General features: G+C 44.3%; 1 protein-coding gene across 4 annotated transcripts in view; it reads right to left on the reverse strand.

Moving 5' to 3' along the window:
• Positions 1-25,852, reverse strand: part of RAD51B (RAD51 paralog B) — a 586,701-nt gene that overhangs the window by 141,535 nt on the left and 419,314 nt on the right. For all 4 annotated transcript variants that reach the window (XM_066276398.1, XM_066276397.1, XM_066276395.1 and 1 more), the window contains one exon: positions 21,608-21,704. In XM_066276398.1, coding sequence (XP_066132495.1) covers positions 21,608-21,704 — 97 coding nt within the window. The remainder of the gene's footprint in view (positions 1-21,607; positions 21,705-25,852) is intronic.

Raw genomic sequence — 25,852 nt, forward strand, 5'->3', positions numbered from 1 at the left:
GGACTAATCTTTCCAGACACTTCTCTGAAGAGTGAATGACTCTGATCAAATCCTCTAAGCACACAGGAGAAGTGCCCATCTGCTTCTCCACCCCTCCCCCTCTCACTTCTTTCTCTCTCTTTCTCTGCTTGGCTTAACTGGAGTGAGTTGGCCCCAGCGCTGAGGATGGCTCCATGGCTTCTGCCTCAGGCACTAAAAAGAGCTTGGTTGCTGAGCCTCTGCCTCGGGCACTAAGAAAAGCTTGGTTGCTGAGCAATGGTGCAACGCCCCAGATGGGCAGAGCATCACCCCCCCCAGTGGGCTTACTAGGTGGATCCTGGTTGGGGTGCATGCAGGAGTCTGTTTCTCTGCCTCCCCTTCTCTTACTGAATAATAATTAAAACAAACAAACAAACAAAGAAGAGAAAACAGGAAAAGCTTGGTGATGCTTCTGCTGACAAAATCCACAAACTGGAAGTGATTGCTAACAAGACATTCTAGTTTCATCAGGCTTTGAGAAATAGTCACATGGTTTCTACAATTGGTCTTCCTCCATCCCTACCACATCCCCTCCAAATTCCAGCTGCCTTGGTTCAGGGGGAAGAAAAGGTGTACTTGTTGACCCAGCCACCCTCAGATGACTCCAGGTTTAAGACTGAGGGATCAGCATTGTCTGTGAAGCCCTTCCTGCCAACCTTGCCTTGATGGCTGGAGAAGAAAGCAATAGAGTCTCCTCCCACTGGACTCTAGTTTGCAGCATGTTTTAAATGGGAAGACTGTGTAGATCGGTTCTACATTCTGCTTTAAACATGTAGGGATACAAAGCAACGAGAGGCTCTAGGGAACGTCCTGTTGTCCTTCCCACTTACTTAGATGAGTCAATGAGAACTAAGGAGATCAATCTTCATAATCAGAAAGCGCTGTTCTGTGCATGATTCACTCCTGGGTACAGCAGCTTTCACCAGGACTTATTTTTTTTTTAACACCACAGTTCTCCATCATGGTGCTACTATTCTATATGGACTTGGGCTTGTGTGGATGGACAGTTCTCAGTTGCTCCCACAAAGAGACAAAATAGTATTTGATTTATACAACATGAGTTGAACTACCAGCTGAGTTTCAGTCAGTTTGCTGAATTGTAATATGTTGGGGGCCGATATCCGGTTACCTTCTTTGTTCATCCTGCGCCCCCGCCAGATGACATCAGCGTCTATGTGTAGATAGAGCCTTTGGACCCGCACTCATGCTATTTTAAGTATGATCACACAAGGGAAAAGATGATCTCTAGCTGAGATAGCATGAAGGCTGCAATAGGAACAGGATACCCTTTGAAAAGAGAATGCCAGCTCTTCACAAGAGCAAGAATTCAGGATGTCCTAGGTCACTGCTGGTGGCATTGTCATTTATCACTAGCTGCAGAACACAGTGGCCAGATTTCCTGAAAATAAAAAAAGGCTTTTTTCCTGATTTTTCTCTTGACGCAAAACATTATCTTTTTGCAAGACAAGGAGGAAAAAGAGCACACACACATGTTAGAGCTTCAAGCCTTTACAATGGTCATTGCCCGCTTCCCAAATGGCCTACTTAAGTCTCATTTCTTCTGCAATTATTTCCTCTTCAGACAAAGCTGCCTAAGGGTAGTCTGTTAAAGTTAATTCTGTTGGTTTTCCTTTCTTTTTTCTTTTTTACTAGATTACATGTTGGGCTGCAGTTAAAGCAGCCACGGTATCAACACTTTACTCTGCATTCCCCCACTAATGGGGAATTTTCTGAGTTTCGTTCCACACAAAGATGAGGTGGACAGGGCTGGAAAGATGGGATATGTAGAGGTAAGCGGCAACTACCTAAACAGGCTCGTCTCCAGGGCAGTGAACACTGTCAGATTGCTTAGAGAACATGGCCGACACACCCTCCACAGAGGAGGTGCGCCATGACCGCAGTCCTGGGAAAGTCTGTGAGACAGGAAGCGAAGGGGCTGGCGAGGGGTTGAATGAGAAAAAGCAAGAGAAAAAGTCTGGAACCTGGTTCAAATGAACAACTCTGTGGAGTAGATTTTTGTTTTACACAGACTGGCTTTCTTCAGAGAGAAACTGATCTGCTTTTTAGAGACTCTGCCCTCACCCCCCTCACCTCCGGCCCGACGGGTCCCACCTCAACACTCAGACCTGTGACGGTCCTGACAACAGCACGGAGTGCTCCAGCGTGTTGTACTTACACCTGTGATGTGGTTCACAGGCTTCCTAACTTTGTATAAAGCACAAGCACAGAGACCTCAACACTCAGACCTGTGACGGTCCTGACAACAGCACGGAGTGCTCTAGCATGTTGTGCTTACACCTGTGATGTGTTCACAGGCTTCCTAACTTTGTATAAAGCACAAGCACAGAGACCTCAACACTCAGACCTGTGACGGTCCTGACAACAGCATGGAGTGCTCCAGCACGTTGTGCTTACACCTGTGATGTGGTTCACAGGCTTCCTAACTTTGTATAAAGCACACACAGAGACCTCAACACTCAGACCTGTGACGGTCCTGACAACAGCATGGAGTGCTCCAGCACGTTGTGCTTACACCTGTGATGTGGTTCACAGGCTTCCTAACTTTGTATAAAGCACAAGCACAGAGGATGAAAAAGTAAGACATTCAAAAATTCATCAGGTGATCACAGAACATCGGGTTTGAGTGCCAGAGGGGCAAAGAGCCCACAAAATTTTGATGTGATTTCTTCCAGCCTAGAGGGACAGGGCATCTGATGTCACTCCCACCAGCTGTAGAGGAGAGGAGAAGGACTTCACACAGGAGAGATATGGCCATCCTCAAGAAGCTTCACAACACTCCCCAGGGGCCTCTATGTGGCAACAGGCCAATTAAAAACAAATTTCCTTCAGTTCTGGCCAGTTGGCTGAGTGGTGGAGTGTCGACTCAGCATGCGCATGTCCCAGGTTCGATTCCTGGTTAGAGCACACAGGAGAAGCAACCATCTGCTTCCCCACCCCTCCCTCTTTCCCCTCCCTTAGCCATGGCTCGATTGAGTCATGTGCATTAACCCCAGACACTGAGGATGGTTTGGTAGAGCCTCTGCCTCAGGAATTAAAAATGGTTCAGTTGTGAGCATGGCCCCAGATGGGGGTTGCCGGGTGGATCCCAGTTGGGGCACATGTGGGAGTCTGTCTCTCTATCTCCCCTCCTCTCACTTGGAAAACAAAAACAAAAATAAAAATAAAAAACAAATTTACTTCTAAGGCCTTGAATTATAAAGAACAGGAATATAAACTAAAGAATGTCCACAATGGCTCCAAACTAACAAAAACTATAGCAGAACCAAATAACATCTTATAAAAAAAAAATCTTCATATTAATCAAATTACATTTTCCCATGATAACCAGTTAAACGGATTTATGTATAGCCTGCTGGTATATCTAAGAATATTCCTCATAGAATAACATCACTTTCTATTGAAATCCCCTAAGCATCACATCTAGAATAACCATTTCCCATGATTATTCATCTTTTGTGGTCAGAGGAACTAACTCTTAAGTGTCCAACACCAGCGGCTCTGTCAGTCAATTCCCCACATCTCAGGCAGAGCCTGACACTACCATAAGTTAGAACAGTTCACAGCAAATAATAATGTGTTTAAGGATGCTCTTTAGGGGGATTTAGTAAAAGGGGTTATTAGCTCCGTTCCTGTTATTGTTGTTAGGAAAATATCGTGGAAGGCTCTCGGTGCAGACTGAGAGCTCCGAGCCTGTGTGTGGAGCGGGCCGCAGCAGCTAGTCCCGGGCTCTTCCATCCACCCTCTGATCTTCATCTCCAAACATAATAAAAGCTAAACTAGCATGAATTATTTGGTTTTAAGATCTTGGGAGATGCAGTGTTACTTAATGTCCAGCTGGATTCATCTTTGCCCTTTACGTGTGTGTGTGTGTGTGTGTGTGTGTGTGTGTGTGTGTGTGAGAGAGAGAGAGAGAGAGAGAGAGAGAGAGAGATTCTTCTTTCTCCCTACTTTAATATAAATGCTTTTTACCTCGGCCTGCCATTTCTGACACAGAGCTCTCCGTCGTGATGCTCGTGATGAACGATGAGCTCTCTGTGGCTCACTTCACTGCCAGTATCAGTGCCGTTGACTTGGCTTTACCTGTAATAACTGGAAAGAGGGTGGCAGTCACCCATATTTGATGAGGCCACTGTGCCTCAAACACTGCCTATCAGAAGGACAAAACAATTGCCCTTCTGGTGGAGAGCATGACCAATCTTTCATGCCCTCTTAGTTAAAGAAGGGTCTTGCTGTAAGAATAGCTTTCCCAGTCTATTAAAAAGATAATTCACTAAATGATCTGTTAACATTTCTAAGGACTAAAAATGGAACACCAACCTTCAAGTGACCCAGGAACATCATAAAGTGGAGTAATGCTGCATCAAAGGTATGTTCAGGGGTCTAACAGTGAAACAGCTGGTGTGATGATAAGACAGCAAGGACTCCCTCCCTCCGTCTGTAAGCGCCTTCCATCTTAGTGTTGTCTACGAGCTGAGGTCAATGGCAGCTTTTCCAATAGAAAGTGCATTTGGTTTCAATTCACTTTCACAACAACAGAGACTGGCCCTTAGCAAGATGGAGAACATTAAACTCCATTGTTCAGGCTGAGGATGACTGACTTGGGTGGCAGGACAGGTTCTTCTGTGGAGAAGAAAAAGCCTGTGGGTAGCAAACCTCATTCCTAAACAGCCTCCTTTTCTTTCTTTCCCCTTCCTTCCTTCCTTCCTTCCTTCCTTCCTTCCTTCCTTCCTTCCTTCCTTCCTTCCTTCCTCCCTCCCTCCCTCCCTCCCTCCCTCCCTCCCTCCTTTCCTCCTCCCCTTCCTTCCTTCCTTCCTTCCTCCCTTCCTTCCTTCCTTCCTTCCTTCCTCCCTCCCTCCTTTCCTCCTCCCCTTCCTTCCTTCCTTCCTCCTTTCCAATGATAGTGAAAGAAATAAAAAACCCCATCTCAAATCGTAGAGGGACCTCAAAATAACCATCATCTGACTCAGCCCCCTCTCGAAGGTTTTGTTTCTTTAATTATATAAAGCCTAAGGCATTGTTATTTAATAAGGTCTAAGGGCACAGCAAAGAATTTTATAAATTATTTTAGTAAGTCCCTTGTGGAGCCTTTTATTATCTTAAATAATGAGAAAATGAATGAGATTCTTTAAGACTTGGCAGCTTTAAGATTTTAGAGGTTGTTAAGTGGGAAAGGTAGAAATAGAATCCAAGTTGTGTCCTTTAAAAGGAAACACCCGAACCACTGGTTCATGTCTCTGACAACCAGAAACTCATTCTCTTTGCTGCAGTTTTTCAGAAATACCAGCGTCATTCTCCTTTCTCTCACCAACAGAAAACAAGGCATATCGGATAAGCTATTACCATGGAAGAGTTCTGATGCACAAAACGTCCTCATAAAGGGTCCTCCAGGAAAAAAAATAAAATAAAATGAGGAATTATGTAATTCTACCCTTGATATTATTTAGAAACAGCAGGGGGAAAAATACCATCCACTGTATTTCCTCGAGAACCTCCAATCAAGGGCTTCAGCCATTTAGAAACATGTTTCCTGGCTTTAGACCGGCTATAAATAAATTTAATAAGGGTGAAAAAAAAATCACTGCATCATTTACAGTTCTCGCTCAACTCCAGCTGACAAAAATCCAGTCCAGATGTTTGTTTTGAAAAACAACAGCGAAAGGGTGAACCTCAATCCTGGGTATGAAAGGCATACCGGGGGAGGAGAGGATATGTTTGAAGAGAAAGGGACAGCAAGGCTGGCGGGGAGGGTGTGGGCCAACCTGGCTTCGGACCCACTTCACAGAAACACGGTAATTAATTTATTTTGTGTGTAAGAAATCCACTTTATTGGCCTTCCCCTGTCTCATCACCGCTTTCAAAGCCACAGGGGCCTTGGCTGGTGGAGCCTGAAATGGTTGTTTCATAACCTTTGCTTTTAAATTAAACAAATGACCTCAGATTTTGGAGCAGTTGTTGACTCAGGGGAAAGTATGCCATTAAAAGTGTGCCAGAAACAGATTTAATTGGTACAAGTCCCAAAAAGTGCTCGAAAGAGCACAGGCTTCCCGCATATAGATTTCAGGGAAATTACTCAAAGGCCGCGCAGCTTTGTCAGAATTTGAGATGTGAAACAAGGCAGCTGAAAGACTCCGTATCAAAAGGGTAAATTCAATTCAGGAGATATTAATCTGATTACCTAAGTAAGGCCGCGAATCGGATATGCTCCATTGTGCGCTCTTGTTCAACCTGGACAGCTGGAGGAGCCAATAGCTTCCTTTCCCCTGACATATAATTAAGTTTTAAGAGACGATCAAGTTACGGATACAAAGTTTTAAGAAATATTTCATTCAGGAGTGGCATTTACAGTGCTCGCCTGTTGCAAGAGACATTGTTCACTTTATTTCCTTGAGCCACGCCGGAGAGCATGTGGATCAGGGCCTAGGGGCTCGGTGTTTGTGTTTCAGGCTACAATAAACGCCCTCTGTGCACCTGCCTGGAGGAAAAACCAGTCCAGCCGCCTCCCAAGACAAAAGGGCCCTGTATTAAGTGCTGAAAACCCAGACATGAACTGACCCTGTCAAATTCCAGCTAGAAAAAAAAAAAAATCAATATTTTCGGCCAGTCCAAGAAAAGCTGTCATGTAGGTTTCTGGATTTCCTTTCTCATCCCCACTGAGTCTGAACAATGGGGACTTGTCAACAGAACTTGCCTCCTTTCTCATGAGTCCCCTCGCCTTTCTAGATTCCTTTCCTGATGGTGCAATCGTTACCTGGCACACCATAATCTGTCCTGCAGTGAGCAACACACACTCTCCTGCTCTTTCTCCACCGAGGCCCTTCCCACTGGGCTGCGGTCGCTAAAGAGATGTAAGTACATCTTCCCAAGTAAACAGCATTATGAACTTAAGTGTTTTCAAAGATTTCCCAAATGCACGCTTATCACAAATCCCAGGTACACTCAGACATGCAAGGGTGATGATCAGCAGGCCCAGAGATCGAGATTATAGTTCCTCCATGCCAGCACGGTCGGTCGAAGGCCATGCTGGGTCACACAGACCGACTTTAGACGACTTGTTCTGGGAGAGCTGTTCAGCTTGGGCTAGTTGTAATTCGTGTCCAGAATCAATCACGCTAGTCTCAGCTGACCTGCATTCTCATGAAGAGAAATGATTTCTCACAAAATCGGAAACCCAACTATATGAGATTTTATTCATGAGCTTCACCAGAGGCATGGGCAACTTTACCCCAGGCCCCAGATGCATAAACTAAGGAGGGCAAGGTTATTAACCCAACTTGAGAGTGCCAGTTGGTTACAAAACCAGAAAAGGAATCATGAATTACAATCTCCTACTTCTCTAGCTCAACCCTGAGGACTGGGCGAAATTAATAAAATCATGACTTTGATCATTATTTAATACTGCCAAAGATAGTAAGGCTTTGGCTGCAAACCATTTTTGAATACATTTAGTGATAAAAAGCTAAATTTTAAGGGTTAACAGCTTCTCCAGGTTGCTTCAATAATTTCACCAAACTCTAGCATCCTCCCTAGGAGGGCCAGGGAAACCAGATGATCAGCACAGGAAAGCCAGGTTCCCTAACATGACCAATTCCAGCAGGATGTGCTTAATTGTTTGTGTCTGGAGAGAGCATAGAAGCCAAGCGCAGTCTATCTGATTTGGTGCTCATTAAACAGCTGGCCTGGAGAAACAGTCGCCCACCACAGGTGCTAAACTACACCGAGGAACCCTGGCCAGCCTGGGTGAGCTCTCAGAGAAACACGGGCTGATTTACACAGCCTGCCACTTGACGAGCGGGTCTAACCCCGCGATGGAGGCTGTCTGTGGGCTGAGGTCCAGAGCTCTGCATATACCAGGATTCAGGATAGACCGACAGGGGCGTCCATCCTGGCTCTGCCCTGACATCCTAAGATGGTGGCCCAAGCCACCGGAAGATCGTGATGCGCTCTTCTTTCCCGGAGTGCCTGGGACATGAAAACTCTGCCTTCCTCAGTGTGACAAGTCATAGGTGCTGTGTTAGAGTGAGACTTGAACTGTGTCATCTGTGTGGATCTCCTATTCTGACCTTTCCTTATTTTCTTATCTCTTCCTGTCCTCGCCACTGTAGTACAACACATACAGACAGTTTAGGTGTCAGGTTTAGCTGTCTTATACTATACAGGGACTCTAGGGTTCCCACTAGGTAAGGATGACAAAAGTTGAGTTAGCTGTCTTGCTCTGGAGGGCAGAGGCCAAGCCTGACACTACTGTTGTGACGCGTGAACACCCCGCCAGCATTTCACGTTACAGATGCTCCGTAACTGAATGAATGAACAATGGCTAGACTGAAGCCAATGCTCACATTTGGGGTTCAGCCTCGTTCTTCTCGGGACAGTCAAGAGCTCTGCAATGACAACATGGTAGGGAGAAATCTGAATTCCCCCTGACATCAGCGACAGGCATGTGTATGATGACTCATTGGGGTGTGGGAAGAAAATATCAGAACCTATCTCATATTTTTTAAAAAACAGTATCTATTTCTGGTGTGTTTTATATAACTTCAGAGTACAGTAGCACTATATTTTACAGATAACAGCTTTACTTATTTTGGGGTAATTTCCAAAATGCCCCAAAATGATGGGTCGTAGATTTAAAATTTGTGACGATTGCTGCTCTAGATATCTAATACAAGAGTGACAAAGAGGTGTCCCAAAATGCTCACGGGGGTGGTGGTGGTCCGGCCTGAGGTTTACTTTGTTCATCTTTAAAAGATAATCAGAGAAGTCTGTCTGAAGCTTAAAAGAGAAAATACCAACTTGCCCTTTGAGGACATCACACAATGTGCCCCCTCTGTATGTGGGCTGAGGGAACTGAGGCCAGAGAAGTTAACTGACTCGCTCAGAACAACAGATGGTTCTGTGGTCGAGCTGGCACTTGGACACAGTCTCCAAATTCCAAATGCAGCGCTTTATCTGCTGCTCAAACACACTCTTTCTCTAATGTCCGCCTGTAAAGAGACTTCAGGGGAATACAAAGAAATGACCACAGTTATCACACTGAAGCACGGAATCCTCTCTACTCTAGCGAGGACAGAAATATGTGATCACAGGCTTTATGAGGTCGCTCTAATATCACCTGGTATGGCCGAGTGCAGGGTACTTACTGATCAGGAGCGCAGCCTCTGAGCCAGGCTCCCTAGGTTTAAATCCCAACTACTCAGCAGTTAGGGGATCATCATCAACTTATGTAAACACTCTGTGCTTCAGTTTCTTTGTTTGCAAAATGGGGGTAATAACTAAACCCTGCAAAGCTGTTAGAGTTTTTCATGAGTAGTATAGTGCCTGATACTAAGAGGGACTATACTATGTCACTATTATTATAATCACTAGCAAAGGAACATGAAAATGTACTTATTTTCATTGTGCTGTTGAGTACTTTGAATCACTGGACAGTTTCTCTCACCACCTAGCAAAGAGTTACAGATAGGCATTTCTAACTGTGTTGCACCTCGATAAATTGAGGGCTTGCCTGATGCTACTCAGAAGCCTTGTGCACCAAAGCCATCTCTCCCAGGTGGATGAGGTAGAAATCCCAACCACACCTGGCCACCCAGGCTTTAGAACAGTAAAAGCTGATTGTGAAGTTTCTGCTGCCCTCAGAAATTTAGAGACAGCCCCATGCAAAGGTGCATCTCCTTAAAGAGATCTAAATCCTAGTTCTCCAGTTTCATCTCCATCCCCCTAACCTGTGAATTGCGGCCTGAGGAATCACTTTGAATGACAAAAGGACCCTATCACTTTCCTATTTCAGTGGCTCCCCTTCATCTTCCGGAAAGAACCCAAACTGGCTAGCATGCTGGACAAGACCTTTCACAGCCTGCCCCCACCCCTACCCCGCCTGTCTCTACAGCCCAACCTCTCACCACTCACTTCCATGTCAGCCATAGTGGACTTAGAAATCTCCCATAACCCTGGCCGGTTGGCTCAGCGGTAAAGCGTCGGCCTAGCGTGCGGAGGACCCGGGTTCGATTCCCGGCCAGGGCACACAGGAGAAGCGCCCATTTGCTTCTCCACCCCTCCGCCGCGCTTTCCTCTCTGTCTCTCTCTTCCCCTCCCGCAGCCAAGGCTCCATTGGAGCAAAGATAGCCCGGGCGCTGGGGATGGCTCTGTGGCCTCTGCCTCAGGCGCTAGAGTGGCTCTGGTCGCAACATGGCGACGCCCAGGATGGGCACAGCATCGCCCCCTGGTGGGCAGAGCGTCGCCCCTGGTGGGCGTGCCGGGTGGATCCCGGTCGGGCGCATGCGGGAGTCTGTCTGACTGTCTCTCCCTGTTTCCAGCTTCAGAAAAAAAAAAAAAAAAAAAAAAAAAAAAAAAAGAAATCTCCCATAACACCTGGTCTCTCGTCCATTACAGGGGCTTTCCCTTTGGCTACGAGCACCTTCCCCTCCTCTTCTCCTCTTGGGAATGGTTACCAATACTTCAACATCCAGTTCAAGTGTCTCCTTCCTGGAAAGCCTTCTTAGAGAGCTGCCATCCCCAGACCAGGACTCCTCTGTATGCTGACCCTAGAGCCATCATCACAGGCTTTGTATGCTCGTCCATAAGGATGCCCACCACCACGGCCTGACTGTGCGTGTCCTGAGGAGCAGGGATTGTAGTTTTTGTCTCTGTATCCTGAGCATCTGCCTAGCACAGGACTTAGTCGATAGTATATAGCTAATAAACATCCCTATTGTTCATCAGACTAAACTACTTCGGTCACCACTTTTGTGGGAATGTAGGAAATGTCTCCTTCAAAGGTACAGCTGCTAAGTTTCTGGTCCTCCTGTCCTGCCACTGGCCCTGTGCTGTCCACAGTTGTTTACCACACGGTCAGTGCAGGTGCACAAGTGAAGGCTGCCTGCACTTCGTAGGAACTTTGGGGCATACATGATACATCAGTTTCAGGCTTCTCTTCCGTGACCACAGGTCTAAAACTTTAAACAACTCCTTGATTGCCCCACCTTGTGGCTGTAGGTGATTTATTCATTTACCAAATATGTACTGAGTAACTACTATTACCAGGCACTGCTCTAGACTCTGGGGACCCAGCAGTGAACAAGAGAGACAGAGCAAGATTCTTGTCATCAAGGATCTTAGAGTCTAATGACTCTAAGACTGGTTTCTTTTTAGTTAATTGACCCGAACTGTGTACTATTACACCAGAGTACAAGCTGTTTCCCTTGGTTCTAGTTTGGTCTCTGAAGGAGCAAGGAGGTTCTTCCTGACTGGGCCTTGGCTTCACCCTGGGGCTCTGGCAGCCCCTCATTCGCTGGCGTTTGTTTCCTGGGCTGTGCCTTAAGGATTTCAATCATATATTCCATATCTGGTCGAGAGCTCTCTTGGAGGACTGTTCTCCTTGTTACTCAACTCAGAAGTCATTTATTTTGGTACTTTCCTAGCTTACTTTATCTATGTACTATATTTAAAAACAAAGCAAATCCCTGGCCCACTAAGCTGTCATCCATCCTCAGTGGCTGGAAGTCATACTCCCAAGAAATTTAGGTTCTCTTAGCGCTTTTATGGGGCCATTACATAGAAGCATGGTCAAGACAACCAACATCAGAACTTATAAAGAACTCACTGTCTTCAATTAAAAAACAGAAAGCCCTCCCTAACACACACAGGCATGCACACACACAAACACGTTCTTGTATTTAACCCATAAAACTCAGACCCACTCCTGAGTGTAGGAGTAATATTGCTCAAGAATATCATAAATAATAGAAAAGCTGTAACCGGCAGACACAGAGTTCTCCAATGCAAATATTTCCGTTCTCCAGCTGCCATCTTGGCTTCTCTTGTCTTAAGCAGTGGTAAATAAAGGCTGGTCATGGGGTATGATCTGTGCTGGGGTGCCTGTCATATGTCCCTACATAAGAGGTGACTTACACACAGGTAATTTTAGGCCTCATATCTTATGAAATAATTTTTTAGAGTAGGTAGTGAATTCCAGATTAACAGAAGAGACCTCTCTCTCCCCTGAAGAGAAACTCTAGGGGTAACTGTGGGTATAAAGAAAAATCAGATCGAAGAGTAGCCAGACAGTTATCTGGTAGTAGACAAAAAAATGTTCTCAATTTTTTTTTTTCTTAAATCCAGTATATTGGGTTGAAGGCATGAACTAGTAATAGGTAATTAAAATTTTGATCTGGAAGAAGGGGAAATGCTGAGAATGGACAGTTCTGAAGAGATCAGCAGACTTACTGGGCAAATTTACATAACATCTGCTCAGCAGGACAAAGTCCTTCAACTCAGTGTTATGTTGGGGTATGCACTTCATCAGTGCTCCTTTCTAAAGAAATCTGCCCTTCTTACCCAATCTCTTAAAAAGGGGAAATGCCTTCTATCCACAGACCCAACTGAGAAAACAGACATACGTCATGGCCATGTTTTTAATCCTATGACTTCTTAGCCATGGTTGATTGGACCAAAGGACAGCCCATCAACAGAATTACCAGGTGTGAAAAGTTAAACTGGGCCAATCAGATCACAATGGCAAGGGTCAGTGCCATGGAGAGCCGAGGAAGATATGAGAAAAACGAAGAGAATGACCTAAGTTTCCACTGGACTGCCTGGGTTGGAATCCTGGCTCTTCCAATAATTGTGTTGCTTTCTAAGCCTCAGTTCCTTCATCTATAAAATGAGATAATGGTTATCATCCACCTCAGGGTGCTGCTGTGAGGATTAAATTCAATAACAGATATATTGCCAGGCACACAATCCATAGTCCATAAATGTTAGCTACTGTTAATAGACCTAACTTTTAAAAAATTATATTTGAGTGGCTATTTGTTTCTTATTACTAAAAGAGCCCTGAAACCGACTGGTGATTGCTGTATCCCAGGTCTGAGCAAAGCCTGTAGAGAACAGCACCTGTGACCTGGTGAAGGCAAATGGCTGCCATGAGCCCTGATGACACCCCTCTACATGCCGATCTCCCCTCTTAGGACACTGTCTCCTTGAGATCTCAGATGGAGACACATTTGTTTGGTATCCCTGGTGCCTAACATAGATAAGAAATTCAATGACTAAAGCAGTAGTTCCCAAAGTGTTGTCCTAGTCCAGCTGTACCAACAACTCCTGAGAATATGTTAGAAATGCAAATTCTCTGACCCCTCCCCAGACGGACTAAAACTCTGGGAGTGAGAGTCCAGCAGTGTGTGCATTAATAACCCCTCCAGGTGGTTCAGCTGCACACTAAGGTTTGAGAACCACGGGAATAAAGGTTTCAGTGGGGAAACACAATCACTCCATATTCTTGACTGAAGAACAGCCCTACTCTCTCTGGGGAGTCATCCAACTTTTTTGATTGAGCATGTGGCTTTGGAAGGGATGCACATGGAACTTTAAGGGAGGAAAGAGAAACATTCCTAGACAGTCAAATAAGTCTCATCAATCATGTTGATCAAGGAAATGACGTGCTGCCAATGGATTAGCCTCAGATTCTTCTCAGGGGCTCCAGAAAAAAAATCATAAGCTCTGTAACGTGGCATGCCAGATGTCCGTGCTCCACACTGCCTACTACTTAAGTCTAAATCTTTGCCATTCTCCTACATGGCCCCTGCACTCCCAGTCATAAGGAATGACTGGCAGTACCTCAAATGACTATGGTTTTGCCACCATATCTTTAGTAATGACAGATCTACCTAGAAGGTCATCTTGGTATCCTCAGCAATAAGTATAGTTCTTGGTGCATAATGGCTGCCCCATTTTCCTAAATGCCTGATGAGTGCATTGTCTCCTTACCTCAGTCTTCCCTCCCTATCCTGCACCTCTCATCCAGACAGTCTATTTTTCTCATCGTTATAATCACTTTAGCATAAAACCTAAATTCAGTCCGTTATTCAAAAGTCTGGCCCCAACCTACTCTTAGATTTATTATTGCATATGACCTTGCTATGTTTACCGTTTTCCTCTTCCCAACACGCCCTACATTTCCCCATAACACAGAGCCCATATTTATTGAGCACCCTCCAGGAACTAGGAGTTACAAAAGTGATCATGACATAGACTCTGCCCCTTAGGAGATCGTATGAAAGCAAAAGAGGCTGACAATCAACACATAAGCAAATGAATTTATAGTAGAGGTCAGGCTGTGATAAGGGCAATAAAAAAGGATAAAGCTGGGTTAGGAGACAGAGAAGAATGAGATAGGGGAGGGGCTGCACCTTAGAGAGATGAAGGAAGATCCCTCTGAGAAGATGACACTTGAATAAGACTATAGGAAGGGAACAGGCCAAGGGAAGATCCAAACAAGTGCTCCAGTCAGTGGGAACAGCAAATGCAAAAGCCCAGAGGCAGGAACACTTTGTTGAGTTGGAGGAACAAGAGAGTAGGCTGTGTGGCTAGAGCAGATTTTTTTTTTTTTGTATTTTTTCTGAAGTTGGAAACGGGGAGGCAGTCAGACAGACTCCTGCATGCGCCCGACTGGGATCCACCCTGCATACCCACCAGGGGGTGATGCTCCGCCCATCTGGGCCGTCTCTCTGTTGCATCCAGAGCCATTCTAGCGCCTGAGGCAGAGGCCATAGAGCCAACCTCAGCGCCCGGGCCATCTTTGCTCCAATGGAGCCTTGGCCGCAGGAGGGGAAGAGAGAGACAGAGAAGAAGGTGAGGGGGAGGGATGGAGAAATAGATGGGCGCTTCTCCTATGTGCCCTGGCCGGGAATCGAACCTGGGACTCCTGCACGCCAGGCCGATGCTCTACCACTGAGCCAAATGGCCAGGGCCTAGAGCAGATTTTGAGAGGCAGAGAATGATAGGAGATAAGGGTCGACATGGCCCATTGTGAACTTCATGCCTTTGTTCATTGTATTCCCTGATCTTGACTCTTCTCTGTCTATATCTCCGCCATTCTTCCTTTCTTTTTTGCCTATTGAAATCGTATCTGTCTCTTACATCTTCTTCCCTGGACCCTTCAGATTCGCTTCCACTGAAAGATAACTAAACCCTGGAGCCTCTGGTGCATACCATACTGTCTGAAAGGACCGCATACACTCCAGCTAATATTGGTCTCCTTTAGAATTCTCTCCAAACTACATTGTAAATATCTTGAGGGCAGGGACCTCCTGGAAGGAAAGGATCTTGTTCATTTCTGGATTTCCGGTAACACTGACATAGTGCATATGGTAGGGGCTCCACAACTCATGAAATCGTTAGGTAGAAAGGCAATTGAAGGTCTCTTCAGCCAGCCAAAAGAAAATTCTTTGAGGAAACATAGCTCTAAAACTATGCTAATATATGCAGGAATGCAGCTAATGCACAGGAAATGTTGGTATGACTGAATGAAACACAGTTTAGTCCAAAGAGTGTGTATTGAATGGCCTATCAGAAAAATGAAGACAAGCAAAGCCGTCAGAGATCTGAACCTAGGTCAGAGCTCAGCTGGAGTATCCTTGGAGCAGACCACCTTGGCAGACCTTGCTACAATCCTCCCCAAATCCTAGTAAACATAAAAAATGCATGCCACATTACAACAGAAACTAAGGCACCACTCCCAGAAAACTGTCATTCTTCCTTTCTTTCCGATATATGACCTGGAGGCCTCTCGTGTTTGGTGCTGAATCAGAGGCATCTTCCAACGTGAAGCCCTCTGGGATCACACCACCTCTTGGCAGCCCATGCTCTGGGCTTTTGGCCCTGTCATCTCTATAGTTGAAGCAAATTAACAAAATCGGCTTTGGTGTTCTCGTCCCTCCTGCTTTCATGACAACTGAGATGTTAACATGAACATATGCAGATCTGGGAAATTAACCAGTAAATTCTAAAAAGTGAAGAAGACTGAGGGTAAGAGGAAAATACTTTCAAAAATCTAGCCCAGCCCTCTCACAAACCATCTCAAAGACTGCTTCTCAAAGGATACTTTCTGACTTCCATCTGATTTGATCTGCTTCAAATGTGTCTCTCTGGCAAACTGTTACTAACAAAACAAAGCTCCTGACCAGGGGCTAACTTTCTGGTGGCTAACTGCACTGTTCCCTTTCTCATTTGATCCCTCTGCCCTGGTTCCATGCACCCTTGGCCTCCCTGCTGAAAATCTGCTAGTTCCTAGATTTTCAGACATTTGTAGGCTGTGCCCAATCCCTCTGAACTCTAGCCACCCCCAGCTCACAGAATATTTAGGCTTTCTTTAGCAAAACGCCATAGGTTTTTGGTGCTTTTAATCTTTCTCTATAAATTAGGCCTTTCATGGCATCTGAACAGTTGCTGGAAGTAAGTTGTATGTGTTGATGTATATATATGCCTGTGGCTTTGGAATAAGAAACGGAAAGGTCACCAGGACACGTAGACATTTTTACCCAAAACTCACTCCTAAGAGGCAGCAGAGTCCCAGTCTAGGATGTCCCGGAGGGACTCCGAATTCCGCTCCCCACACCTCCGTCCTTCACTCTGTGTGGCCTTCGAGCAGTTCCCTTCTCTCCTTCATGCTTCAGTTGAGGCAGTTGAGGGAGGTGGACTGAGTGATTCATCATTTTAAGACATTTAAAAATGCTATGGAAATGCTAATGTTAACAATGTTGATCGCAGCTGTTAATATTAACCTTGCAGTCACATGGTGACACTTTAAGTTTTCAAAGCGCTAATTATAGCCAACCTGAGAGGTGGATTTTTTAAGGCTGCTCCACCCATAACCATTTGTACATGGTCCCACCCAAACCAATGAACATTTAGTTTGGGACTGGGCTGTGGGAGAGCTCTGGAGCTAACGCGGAGCAAGATCTGCTAACTTGACCAACCTACCCCAAAGTCTGTGGTTAATGGATTACAAATTTGGGTAACGCTGGACAATAAATTACAACTATAATAATAAAGCTGAAAGTACACACAATTTAAGCAGAAACACCAGTGTTTTTTATCGGAAATGAAAGAAACCATTGATCACAGCAACTGTCTGAGATTAGCAGGGAGCCACATTTTCAAACATCCTGCAGTAAATCCAGAGCAGAGCCAGCTGGAAAGCCAGAGTGGAAATAAAACTTGAAAATTCATACCACGCTTTGAAGTCTGCCTCTTTCACAACCACGAGTCCCCAATCCGCCCCGACTATTCCGAGCTGTTCTTACTCGGTGAATTTATTTCAGAAGAGACATAAGCCACGCACTTGCCTATAATCTTTCAAATGAACTCCAGCTTTTTTGCAGGGATGGTTTCTTAGGGAAACCATCCTAAACCAGTTTAGGAGTCTGAATCCTAAACTACTTTCTCTTACACATGAAATCAGCCACTGATTCAACCAAAATATAAAGGCTTCCAATACGAAAACGAGTAACCGCTCTCAGTTCTAGCAAATACTACTTTTTTCTCTTGTGTTCTTTCCTTGACCCATTTGTGCACTTTCCATTTTCAGTTTTCATGTGTTACTATCTATCGAAAACTATTAACACAGATAAAAGAAGACTAACGCGCCAGATGTTGGAATGCCAGGATGGCAGCCTGACAGTGTGTTCCCTTCCGTGAAGCCTTCTGGGGCTGCTGAAATGGCTGTGTTACTCCCCTGAAGTAACTGCCAGCTAACCCATGAAATCAGCAGAGGAAAACAAGCTAACAGGCGAGGTTAAGCAGAGCTTCGGTTTCACACAACGCCTACTGCCACTGTATGTCAGTCTCACCTCAGGGGTTCAGCTAGTCTTTCTGCTCAAATCCCGATGACTTCAGAATAAGAGACATGGTGTCCTAGGCCAGCTAGACTATTAGATCCTTTCTTTCCTGATCACTATGGGCAAAAGGGATATTCCGTACGGCCAGGACCCAATCATCCTTAGTATCTTCATCGACCACTGGGAAGATCTTCCAAGGGCATCTAAGAAAGTGTCCTGGCCACCTTTCTTAAAACTAGAGAAATACTTTGACTCACAATGTCTGCTCAAGAGCAATATAGATCATAAAAACACAAATCCTGATTTCTGACCCGAGGCTCACAGTATAACGTTGGTCAATTTTTAAGTCTTGAAAGTTCCATTCTCCCAAACGAATGAAATAAATTTGTGAAAGAGGCTAAACATTGGCAAGCACACTGCACATATGAGGAGTTATAAGTAAACAGGGAAAACTCCACTTGTCCTCTCATTCCTTCTCCAGGCACAAGGCTACGGGGCAGGAGCAATGCAGGGAAGTCCTCGGCCTCGAGGTCCCCTTCTCCCCCTTCCGCTCTCCTGCCTGGGGGCTGGATGATTCAACAGGGGAACAAAACCTCAGTGACGGGAATCGTACCGCGGACCCAAGCAGTGAACATGGGTCTACATAATGCAAGGAACAACACAGCCACCAATGTAATATGAAAAACACACACACAAGCAACACAAAAACAAAGAACTCTCAACTTTACAAACACTGGGAGGGCAACAGCTGGTCAGCCAAGATTAAAGGAGCGTGAGAGAGCACCTCCCATCTCCTGACTTCTCCTCCCCTACAGAGGTCCCTGAGCCAGCCAGGGCTTGCTTTTACAGCCCCGTGCAGATGACCTTGTTCCAGCGAAGATAGGGGCTCTTTTGATCTCAGCAGGGCGATGCTCTGGGCCTGAAGCTGGCTGATATTAATAGTACAGGATCCACTGGGGTGGAAAAGCTCTCTCAGTTGGGCCAGGTCACTTGCATTCCCTGTTCTGTGTCAGAGCAAAGGGGGACTTCATTTCCCCGAATCAGCCCCTGCTGGGTACTTCTCTCAGGTCAACTCAGATCATTTTATCATAAGCTGGCTGCTCGGTGGCCGCTTGTTCTCACCCCGCAACTGTTTTCCAGGGAGCACTGTTTGAGCAGTGCCCTCTGCTCTGCAGCTGAACTCCATTACAGGACAGGGTGGACCTGGAGCTCACTCAGCAGGGTGCTTCTCACATTACTTTGCTCACACTTGTGCACACGTTTGTGTGGTGGAAAGGCAGAGACAGACAAGACCAGAAGTGTTTCTAGATAAAGAGGCAGCAATAAGGAGAAGAGACTGTTATAGGCACACCAAAGTTATCGATGCCAAGATGCCTTAAGCTCTTTCCTATTATGCAGAATTAGGACAAGGTCATTCTTCCCACCCTGAAAAATCAGAGTATCTTCAGATCCACATTAGGATCTCACAGTGTTAGAGCTAGAAAGGACTTTAGCAATCTTATATTCATTCAACCTGTCATTTAACAGAAAAAAAAACCCAACAAAAACTGAAGCCAAAATGATTAAAACCTGCTCGAGATCACAGAGCTAATAAAACAATGGCAAGGCTGATACCACAAATGCCTGAAATAACAACAAAGTAATTTATACATATTAATCATAGTAACATTAACAAACATTGTAATTAATTATATTTGAATAGGTATAAATATCCTAAGAAACTTGTCCATTTTAACTCACTGGTAAGTAACTTCATTATAGTCTTCAGGAAAAATATTTCTATAGCTTCTTTACCTGCTCAGCTATGCAAGGAAAAGATCTAAAAATCAATCATCTCCATTCTCCCTTGGATTTCATAATAAAAAAAGAGAACTAAGAACTAGCTGGTAACCCTTCCTTTGCCATGAACATCACCTTACCATTTTTTTGAAGCGATTACACTGGAGCCCCAAAGCAATTTCCTCCGTTATCTGTTCCACTCCTCTTCTTTGCTTAAGATAAACCAGGAAGCCGAGACAAAGCACAGTACTCTTACTTATTGGTTTTCAAATAAGGAAACAAGATACTTTCTTCTCCTCAGAGCTGAATAAATGTTTGTGATGTGTATGAAATAAAACAATTTTTAATGATGTTCATAGGTGCTTTATGAGTCTCTCCTGGTTACTGTTTCATTTTTAAGATATTATTTATTTTAGATAGGGGGAGGGAGAGAGAGAGAGAGAGAAGGAGGGGAGGAGCAGGGAGCATCAACTTTCATATGTGCCTTAACCAGGCTAGCCCAGGGTTTCGAACCAGCAACCTCAGCATTCCAGGTTGACGTTTTATCCACTGTGCCACCACAGGTCAGGGTCCTGGTTACTATGCTTACAAAGTATTTACTATGGTATCTGTTCAGCATTTATTTACCTCCTATTATGTGCCTAGAACTTTGCTAGTCACTCAGGCCCAATATGGATACAAAAAGAATACAGGATAGTCGGTGTCCTTAAAATATCTGCCCATCTAGTCAGGGGAAACCATGAAAAGTTAAATTAATTTTTTCTAGACCTTTTCTTTATATAGAAGAGCAGATACGGGGACCACAGAGGAGCAACAGAGAGTGAGACCAATGTATGCTGGAACAGGCAAGGAGGTTTTGTGGAAGAGGTGGCCTTTAAGTAAACCTTGACAGAGTAGGGGGGTTTGGGAAGAAATGGCGAGGAAGAAGTAAAAAAGGGGAATGCTATTCAAGAACAGGCAAGCTGTTCCGGCAGAGGCACGGGGGCAGGATGGGGCCGCAGGCAGCGCACTTGGAGTAGGAGCTCCAGCCACGGTCACGGCATGACCACAGGTTCAACAGGAAGGAAAGACCAGACTGCAACGCGTTAAGAATTATTGACTTTATCTAGTGGTATTTTGGAAACAGATGCATGCAAAAGAAAAGGAAAACAACAAAACAAAACAAAACAAAAAACAACAAAACCCTGATTTTTAGCATTTGCTGACTTCCATGGTGTAAATATATCCTGGATATTTTCAAATCAGTTTCTCAACTTAGCCCATTCTCAGAAAACGGGCTGAAACGACTCCAGGATTTCTCAGTAGGAGAGTGACACAGTAAAGGAAAGCCAGGCAAGTTCCACTTGGTGGCAGCAGGACGGACATGGCGGAGTCCGGAGTTGGGAAGACACTTTGGAATGTGACTGAAATAATCCAGCGGTGAGTTTAATGAGTCAGCTGATCACAGTACAAATTACAAGAAAAGAAGGGACAGAGGGAAGACGTATTTGGAAAGAGGAACCGCACAGACTCGAGGGTGAAAGGAACGTAAGGCCTAGCAGAACTCAGAAATGTCAAGTAAGAACTTTCAACAAAACTAGAAACCACCCACTGGCTCCGTGGTGTAATTCCCCTAGCTACGTAAACCATAGCCAGCCTGACCTTTGCTAGCATGGGAGGGTGGAGAAAATTTTGCAGATTTACCAGCGCGGGGCGTTTTTCTGTAAAGCTCAGAGGGAGTGCCGCATCACCAGCACAGCCTGCTGGCGTCCGCCTTCACCCAGTCTGAAAGTGCCCAGCACCAGGTAGGGCTGGCGTGCTGTGGGAACACTGGGAAAGCCACCCTTTGACCACTGGTCTCAAAAACAGAGTCATTTAGCAGTTCACCTGCCCTCATACTAAGGACCCAAAAACAACCTATGGAGGAGTGACAGTCCTCAAGGTGAAGGTGATGGATGCCTATTAAGATGACACACTCGGGTGCAAAAGGAAGCTCACTTACGGTGACAGAGCAAGAGACTCTCCAAATATAAGGGATCAGATGCCTGGAAAGGTGGCCAAGCCTAAACCACCAGGCTCCTCTGGGTTCACTGGCCAGGGCCTATTAGCCGCGTCTCCCAGCCCTCAACAGGAGGCAGAGAGGTGGTGGGGCTGTATGTCAGTGTCAAGTTTCAGCCCCTCTAGGACAGATCTCTTACCTTCAGACAGGGACAAATCATCAGCTGGAGACACCAGGTCTGCCTGAGAAGCGAGGGCTCTGCTCAGATGGGTTGTAATTTGATTCGTCAAGATAACCTGTGAACAGACAGGGAGAAGGTGGGGGGTGGGGAGAAGAGAGAAGACCAAATTAATTATTAGAGCTATCAAAAGGCAGACTGTGGCTTAGGGGAAGGCTGATAAGTGCACAGGTAGGAAAACCCCAGCTCTGACTTTCATCAGTTTTATCTGTAGGCCCGAATATCTGGCAATGCCCACTGGTCATTCAAAACATGGAACACTGAGGAAACAGGCTGACTTTTTTTCCAGAGTTTAAACCTCTAATCAACTCTTCCTAAAGGCTGAATAAGTTGGGACTGAGACACATTATATTTGCTGAATAAAGAAAAGCTAACAAGAAAATTAATATGCATGCATACACATTTTATTAGACTTTAATTTTTAAGATTATATCCACAACCCATGATATTAACTACTAGTACTGAATAAAAGCAACAATTCAAAATCGGGATGCCCGTGGCTTCTCCCCTTGTTCAGTCAAAAGGCAGAGTTTTATTTGCAAATTCGTGAAATTAAAATAAGATTCATCCTTCAAGGAATAACACTCTTCTTTTAAATTACTTGAAGTCTGACAAAAGAACTCCAAAGTCTCACTATATATTTGAAATGCAAATTAATATAATCCTACCTATTCAAAATGAAGTTCATCACACTTGAAATTCCTAGATAAGACTAAAATTACCTAATTCTCATGGCCCACTGCCACATAATACTTTCATACTTGGTTCAGTCCAAAAAAAAACAAACAACTATGATTTTTCTTTAAAATTCTCACAAAATTTACTCTATTGTTTAGAAACCTCCAGGATACAGATTCTCTCCTGGAAAACTGCAACATCATTAATACTAATCATTAGGTCTGGGCGTTCCCATCATGGGTAGAAAGAAACTACCAGCATCTGGTCCATCAGAGAAAATGTACCTTCTGAAAAGGTTACGAGGCATTTAGTACCCAAAATATGCACCTAGCTGGACTGTATTATTCTGTCCTAGGGGGTCAGTTATGGTTTTGTTATCATCCTCATTTGAACAGAAATGAAAATCATTTCCATTCTTTATTGTCCAGCTTTTCAGCCACACCTCTGTTGCTGTCTCTTGAATGGCCAGTGACACGTTATAAATCCTATCCCAATGGCAGCTTAATTGAGGGCTGAGCGGGGAGCACAGTGGCAAGGTCAGGTGAAGAAATGAAGTGCTCTATTAGCAGAGACAACCTTCCCCAGGTCTCTGTGTGTCAACCAGGCTCAGGAGTCTCCAGCTGCTCTACAGCCACGATCACACATTACAGCATTGCATGAGCATTTGCTGAGCTTATCGTTCATGTTCTTTTATATCGCTACTTTTCATTTGGATTAGTAAGAGCCACATATGCGACGCCTTCAATTAAAATGGCTGGAAAGGGTCATAGAAGAGTTTGTTTTGTAAGAAACAAACTCTTATGCATGGGCAGGAATATATATATATATATAATTTTAGAAACAAATATTCTTATGCATGGGCAGGAATAGGGATTGTGTTCATTTCTCTCTTTATAATACAGCCTTTGGAGTTCACTAAAACTGTGTTCAAATTCTGGCTCTGACACTGTGAACTTTGGAAAAGGTACTTAAATCTAGGCCCTGGCCGGTTGGCTCAGCGGTAGAGCGTCGGCCTAGCGTGCGGAGGACCCGGGTTCGATTCCCGGCCAGGGCACATAGGAGAAGCGCCCATTTGCTTCTCCACCCCTCCGCCGCGCTTTCCTCTCTGTCTCTCTCTTCCCCTCCCGCAGCCAAGGCTCCATTGGAGCCAAGATGGCCCGGGCGCTGGGCATGGCTCTGTGGCCTCTGCCTCAGGCGCTAGAGTGGCTCTGGTCGCAATATGGCGACGCCCAGGATGGGCAGAGCATCCCCCCCTGGGGGGCAGAGCACCGCCCCTGGTGGGCGTGCCGGGTGGATCCCGGTCGGGCGCATGCGGGAGTCTGTCTGACTGTCTCTCCCTGTTTCCAGCTTCAGAAAAATGAAAAAAAAAAAAAAAAAAAAAAGTACTTAAATCTTGGAGCTTTATTTGTTCGTAGGTAAAATACCAATCTTATAGAACTGTTTTGAGAATTAAATGAGATAATCAACGTAAGGCACCTAACACAGCGTCTGGCAGATGGTAAACATTCAATAAACAGAAGCCACTGTTATTACTATTTTCTTCTGAATGATGCGGTATAGGTTAGTAAGTTAGTATATTCTCTACGCTTCAGACAATTGGATGTAATAATAATAAAACACTGGATCATAATTTTCTCTATCAGGATATACTTTAGTAATTGATCATTTCTACCAATCTTAGTCTGAAATTCTATTTAGTTGCTAAGAATTTGTGTAAAAATCTCAGTAAGAAAAGAATAGCAATATTTTACGGCAGAAAATTTGTCTAAAGCTATTAGTAAGAAAAAGTAATTATTTAAACCAAGACCAATAAGATATTGGCATTGTCTGGAAATACTATGTGCTTTATCTACCAACGAAGAAAATAATGTTATCTGTCCTAGTTAAAAAAACAATGTGTAGCTTCTGAGAGATCTAAATAGGTAAGTTCTATTTTTAAGGGGATTCTTCTAAAATAGAACTCTAATTAATATACTAACAGTAATAATATAAGAAGTTATTGAAGACTTACCATGCAAAGCATGTCATCATATATAGAGAGAAAAATAAAGAAGTAACGGCATTGTAGGCCTTCTTTAGAAACTTGTATGTTAAAAAATAAGACACTTACTAAAATAGACCACTTTTTCTCACTTTTACTACTATTTCATTGGTCCTATAGTGGAAACTTGCACTGAGATGACATTTTATTGTACATAAGAATTAAAATGATACAATGATATCCTGAAGAGCTTAAAACCAAACTACTGCACAGATGGATCTCAAAAGATAATGACTCTCAGTTCCACTTCTAATGGAAGAGTAGAGAGAGAAAACACTCTCACTCTCCAACGGGCCAAGAACAAGCTCTTCAGCGGTCTTGCTAATCGTCCTCTCCTTTTCTCATTAGGACTTTGAGATTCCAGTCACTGAAGGCACACATAGCAACCAAACCCAAGGCGGTGCTAATCACAGCATCTTACTGAATCATTGTGTTTGTTGCATCTGAGTACAGAAAAAAGGGTACATTTTTAAATAGTATTGATGACAAATAATCACAATTTGGGCAGAAGCCTATAGATGTGTTGTCCTCTGAGCCAATCTGGATATTGGAAAACTACATTCTTAAAATAACTTATAAAATACTGTTACAAGTTATAAACAAAGTCTTAACACTATCTGGTTTCTGACAGTGAGTTCAGACTGACACTCCAAGGGGCTTTCCTGCTGCTTCGCCTCTGTTGCAAAGATTAGAACTTCTCTAGCTCGGAAGCAAATCTGTGCAAGAGCAGTTTGCACAGTGAATAAAGTGAGGACTTTGGAGTCAGACAGACCTGATATCAGATCCTGGGTTCTACTACTTACTAGCTGTGTGACATTGGGCAGGTTTCATAACCTCTCTGAGCATGATAATAATTAACTCATGGGGTTTTGAGGATTAAACTGGATAATCCGTATATAATCTTTAGTGTGGTGCCTGGCCAATGGTAAATGCTTACTAAAGGTTAGCCCCATCACTGACTTTAATTCTTCTGTGCTGACTTGCACCTTGCATGGTTAGATACAAAACCCATGCTTGATCCCTTTTTCCTACAGCAGAAGCCTACTGCTAAGAACAAATATTTGCTATTGACATGTTTCAAAAGCAACACAAATTTAATTGAAACTGCCTCTGCTATTTTTGCCATTTCTCTAAAAGCATGGCTTATTTAAACCATACAACATCCCCTTTTCCTCCCACCTCTACCCCACATCCACCCACTACCCTCTATTACAAATCCGAAGGCCAGAGTGCAACTCGGACTAAAGGAAGAAATACTCTTTAAAAAATAGTTATGATTACATCTGAAGCCAGGAGGAGATGGAATCCAACTTAGTTTACTCTACAGGAAGAATACCATTCAGCTACTTGGGGGACTAAGGAAGCCCAGCAAGTTGCAATGTAGTAATTGTCTCCACTCAGCTTTTTGTTTTTATTTTTTAAATTGATTTTATAGAAAGAGAAAAGAAGAGAGAGCAAGAACACCAATTTGTTGTTCCACTTATCCA

The sequence above is a fragment of the Saccopteryx bilineata genome, chromosome 4, assembly GCF_036850765.1.
Source record: "Saccopteryx bilineata isolate mSacBil1 chromosome 4, mSacBil1_pri_phased_curated, whole genome shotgun sequence".
Classification (NCBI taxonomy): domain Eukaryota; kingdom Metazoa; phylum Chordata; class Mammalia; order Chiroptera; family Emballonuridae; genus Saccopteryx; species Saccopteryx bilineata.